The 5679-nt window shown below is 37.2% G+C and overlaps 1 protein-coding gene across 1 annotated transcript in view; it reads right to left on the bottom strand.

The window, feature by feature from the left end:
• Nucleotides 1-5302, bottom strand: part of Shroom4 (shroom family member 4) — a 102187-nt gene extending 96885 nt beyond the window's left edge. Inside the window, exon 1 of the mRNA XM_031385774.1 lies at nt 5134-5302. Within this exon, the coding sequence (XP_031241634.1) occupies nt 5134-5249 (116 nt within the window). The 5' untranslated portion in view covers nt 5250-5302. The remainder of the gene's footprint in view (nt 1-5133) is intronic.
• Between the last annotated feature and the right edge of the window lie 377 nt (nt 5303-5679).

Here is a 5679-nt window from a genome sequence, read left to right as displayed (position 1 = left end):
TTTATATCAAACAACTTTTATAATACTTATTTTTATTGTTATAATATTTTATAAATTTAAAGGAATATAACAAAAAAGATATTGTAGGTATTGAAAGGGGGTCTATGGGAGGAGCGGTGGTACAAAAGGGCAACAAGAATGTGATTCAATTATATTAATTAAAATATGTTTTTAAATGTTAAAAAAATCATAACCCAATCACAAAAGAACACACATGGTATGCACTCACTGATAAGTGGATATTAGCCCAAAAGCTCGGAATACCCAAGATATAATTCAAAGACCACATAAAGCTCAAGAAGGAAGACCAAAGTGTGGATACTTCAGTCCTTCTTAGAAGGGGGAACAAAATACTCACAGGTGGAAATACAGAGACAAAGTATGGAGCAGAGACTGAAGGAAAGGCCATCCAGAGACTGCCCCACCTGGGGATCCATACCATATACAGTCACCAAACCCAGATGCTCTTGCAGATGCCAACAAGTGCTTGCTGACGGGATCCTGATATAGCTGTCTCCTGAGAGACTCTGCCAGAGTCTAACAAATACAGAGGAGGCAGCCAGCCATTGGACTAAGCACAGGGTCCCCAATGCATGAGTTAGAGAAAGGACTGAAGGAGCTAAAGGGGTTTGCAACCCCATAGGAAGAACAACAATATCAACCAACCAGACACTCCAGAACTCCCAGGGACTAAAGCATCAACCAAAGAGTACAAGTGTAGTGACTTATAGCTCTAGCCACATATGTAGCAGAGGATGGCCTTGTTGGGTATCCAACAATGGGAGGAGAGGCTCTTGGTCCTGTGAAGGTTCAATGCCCCAGTGTAGGGGAATGCTAGGGTAGGGAGGCCAGAGTGGGTGGGTAGATGAGGGAGGATAGAATAGGGGGTTTCTGGAGGAAAAGCTGGAAAATGGGATAACATTTGAAATGTGAATAAAGAAAATATCCAGTAAAAGAAAAAAAAAGAATATTATATTGATTGCATTTATTGTACCAACATAAGAAATATATAACAGCCATGGCTGTCTTTACTTCATTTCTTGAAAAAAAAAAGTTAATAATGGGGATGTAGTTCAAGGATGGAGTACTTACCTAGAATATATTAAACCTAGGGTTTGATAACCATAATGGAAAAAAAGAAAATATTTAAAAAAAAAACTGAAGTAGATATGTTAAATTTCTCTGTGATTTCAAGATTTCCTAAAATATAGTCATTGTAATCTGTAGTTAATTCCAGAAACTATTTCTATGATGTTATTTATTACTTATTTAAATTTTATTTATGATTCATCTGTGTTTACTTGATTTGGTAGAGGCTTATCTACTGAATCCATCTTCCTAGTCCCCAAAATCAAGCCCTTGGCATCAATATTATATTAGATCCTTAGATATCTAATTGTATTCTTCATTTTTAATAAAATATCTAATGTTGTAAATTTACTTCTGAATACTAATCTCAAAGTTTGATAAGTCATGCTTCTACCTTTATTATTTTTTATTAGCTTCTTATTTTTCTCTGATCTGATATTTGCATGAAAATGTGTTCTGATGCATTAATGCTGTTTAAAGATTTTTATTTAAATTTGTAAAATTTGTACATTATTATCAGAAACAAAGCAAATGTCACTTCTGCTGCTAAAAATTTGCATATATTTTCTCTGCAGCATAACATGTAATCATTTTTAGATGTTCCATGAATACTTGAAAATAATAAACTATCTAGAAAATATTTCTAAATTGTATTAATTCAAATGAATGACATGTTTTTCAACTCTTCCAAGTGTTTGCAGTTTGTTAGTCTTTGTTTTCAAACTTAAGTTATATAAATGTCTTCAATACAGATGTTTTCATAATTGTTCTTTTTACAGTGCTAACGTTATTTATTTCATATATTTAAATATCATGATTTTTAGTTCAAAATGGTCACTCAGTCCTAGCCCTAGCTGAGGAGCTGGAGGTACTCAATAGCTGCTAGGAGAGGAAAAGGTACATTCTTTAAAGAATATGGCCCCTGGTAGATCAAAATGGTCAAGTAGATGACCACACAGTCAAGAGTATATAGGCAGCATTAATTGGATTGGTAAGTATTTTAAAAATCCATGAAGGTACAAAGATAGGTGGATATAGAATTGGGGTGCTGGATCTGGGAATAGATAAGGAGGAAAATGAATAGGATCAAAATTCAATGCATAAAACTCTTTAACAAAATATCAAAATGGCTCATGACTATGATGTCTTTAATGTGGTTAAATAGTCTATCCATATAAAATAAATCTTTTGAAAACAGCACGGCATTATGGTTCTTATTTTTTTACTTTTGTCAAGTAGAAAAGTGGCCTGCTAAGATGCCTTCTCAGAGCATGGATTGATTGGAAAGAGATGAAACTGAATGCTGAGAAGCCAGTGGGAAGGCGCTCAAAATAGTACAGGTGAGAAACCAAGAGTGATTGAATTAAGACAAAACAAGAGAGGTTTAGAGCACATTAGACATGTCATGGCTTGAAATTACTTACATTGGAGGAAGGTGAGACAAGAGGAGGCTCAGAGATAGATGCTTGCCTAGCATATACAAGGCCCTGGACTTGCACACATATGCACACAATAGATAGATGATAGATAGATAGATAGATAGATAGATAGACAGACAGACAGACAGACAGACAGACAGACACAAGTTGGATTGGGTTTTCAGAATAAGACATTTTCCAAAAGTCTCTTTTGAATGCTCATGAATTCAAAGGACTTAAGGCAAGACCTAAAGCCCAGCATTGTCAGTGATTTACTTAAAACATGTAAGTCATGGTTACTCATGTCTAAGTCAGTAAGATGAACACTTATAAAGTCTAGGAACATCGCACTTCTGTTATGTGCTAATTTATGAAGAACGGAGACCTCTTTCATAAACTGGAGGGGAAACTGGGACTAAAGAATAGGAACTCTAGGTTCCTACACCATGCCCACAGCAGGCCAGAAGGGAAGGTTAAGTTTTCCACAAGAGGGCAGCACCACTTCATAAATTATGCATCGAATGCCTCAAGCAGAAAGGGCTGAAGTGGAGGTGCTGAAAAGGTGGAAAAAGGAGGGAGGTACTGCAAGCCATAGAGCCTTTCACATCATGAAAACCCAAGGTCCCTGCTATCTCCAAGTTTATAACTATAGCCACTCCTAAGTGATGGTTTGTAGTGGCAGCTAGTGCTGGTAGAGAATGAAGACAAGGTGAGCAGTTAAAACCCTGCATCTTCACATTCATCTGTGGCAGTAAACTCAAACTTCTCGATGGTCTTCACACTCTAATAGTGCATTTGCCTCTCTACAATCAGCATCTCACCAACATCCATGTTTTCTGCTCAGATATTGGCCATCCTTAATTGTTTTCCCAGCAAATTATACTCTATAGACTAGGGTACAGTGTACACTGCAGTTCTAATACATTTCTCATCTAGCAGTGTTTGCCTACCACAATTACGCTTCTCTTGTACTTCAGAGAAGGGAACTGAAATTCCCTGATAGAGCATTATGTATCTATGGCTAAACCACCTTGATCTTGGAAGCTAAGCACTTTCAGATCTGGTTAGTACTTTTAAGGGAAAAACCATTATGTAAAAGGCATTCTGTATAATTTATATCATTTAATCTTCACAATAACACTATGCAAGGAACCCATATTTCCATGTGATAGAACAAAGGAGTAACATCCATGAGGCTATCACATACTAAGAAAGAACCCTTATCAAGTGGTCCCTCCATGAAGTCTTAAAATATAAATCATAACCAACCCATAGTGGAAAAGACTTGACTAGCATACTCAAGGCCTTGGATTCCATCACTAGGATAGAAAAAGCAACCCTTCATACAAGATGGAATCAGTGATAGTTGCAGCTATTATGTAGTATGCAGCACTACTTACCATGATGCCTATATCTGGAAAGGCATGACTTAATGCAAGTCAGCAGAAGATCATGCAGTAAACCAATGGGATGCTATAGAATCCTCCTGGTATAACCCAAAACTGCTACCTTTTCTCTTTTAGAAAAAAGACTGGATAAATTGACTATTATATGCAATCAATAAAAGAACTGATGCTAGCTTTCCTTCTGGCTTGGTTGCTAGGATGTCACCAAGATAGGAAGCTTTTGTGGACAATGTGGTGATGTGTTACGCTTGAAGCAGCATACTGTACTTGGAATGCTATAGGTGCATTTCAATGTAAATGTCCAAGAGGAAACTGGTTATATGGTCTGGGACAGAAGAGAGAAAATCATCCACATATAGATACAAAAGAAGCTGGTGAAAATTTCCATATAATAATTTCTATATTATGATAAAGTTAGAAAAAGGTAGAATGGCTAAAAACCCAATGTTTAAAGCATAGTCAAAGTGATGGTCAGGTAATAAAGGAGTCTAGATAAAATAGGAACCACAAAAGTACGGCACAAAGATATAAACAGACTGTGATAAAAAAAAAAGTCAGTTTCATAAAGGAGTTTCATAATGTGGACCAACTGTATCAAATGTCCTTTCGATGTCATATATGATAAGGACTGAAAATAATCTACTGGCTCTGACAACATTCTGTGCCTTTGATAGTCATTACACTTGAATTATAGATGCCAAGTTCAGACCACAGGGATCATAAAGTGAATGAAAGGTAAAATAAAAAGGTACATGAAGGAAGGATAGACTCTGCTTTTGAGACTGCTTAAAAACAAAAGGAGGAAAACAGCAGTAGCCAGAGGGAGACAGAAAGATCATGGAAAATTTACATTTTCCTCTAATAATATATTGTAAATAATTCATACCATGATATATTGTAATAGTTACTTTTTAATAATAACAATGATGTAGAAACTTTGGTATGTATATAAAATAAAGAAAGGAAACTAACCACTGAAAGCAAAAGCCTGACCTCTAGAAGCCCAGAGTTGAAGTACCTTGCATGTTTTGAGTCACTGAGTCCTCAAAATAGCAAATGAGTTCTGAAGAAGCATTTACATGAATGCATGCAATGAGTGTATGGCAGTGTCAAAATACAAACCAAAGGCCCTTTGTTCATTCTGCTTTAGTTGTCTGTACAGTTGCTCAGATGAGATACCTGTCTTCTTGATGATAATGGCCTTTGTGCCTGAGCCTTACCTCCTGACAATCAGCTTGAGGATCCTGAAGGAGCCTTTGATAAGGATGAGGGCCTCTTGGCGGGAACCATACAATGGAGTACCATTGATATTCACCAGCTCATCGCCAGTCCGCATCTTCTGGGACAAGGCCGCCTTGCCTCCATCTTCAATCTGTGTTGCAGAGAACAAAACAGAAAGCAGGTGGTGAGGGGACTTCTGCCCCATAATTTTACGTCCTGACTTCTTCCAACCTTGTAGCCACAAGTAGGATTGGGAAATAGTTCCATTTAGTTCCAAGAAGAGCTGGGGAGCTGATCACAGGTTACTGAAAGCTCTTGAGAAAGGAGGCAAGGCAGAAGTAAGGCAATTCCGCCCCCCTAAAAGGAATGAATCTGGGAAGATAGTATTTCTAAAAAAGAAAGGGATGCTTAGAAGGAAGTCCATACGGTAGCTGAAGTGGCCTCACGGCATTGCAAAATGTGCACACAAATCAGAGCTCCATCGAAAGTTGGCAAGTCTTTTCCTACCTTTACACAGGCCTTGAAATCTGACAAACTTGTATTTG

This window comes from Mastomys coucha, chromosome X (assembly GCF_008632895.1).
Source record: "Mastomys coucha isolate ucsf_1 chromosome X, UCSF_Mcou_1, whole genome shotgun sequence".
NCBI lineage: Eukaryota > Metazoa > Chordata > Mammalia > Rodentia > Muridae > Mastomys > Mastomys coucha.
Note: the sequence above shows the minus strand (reverse complement) of the source record. Positions and strands in the feature narration are given on the sequence as shown.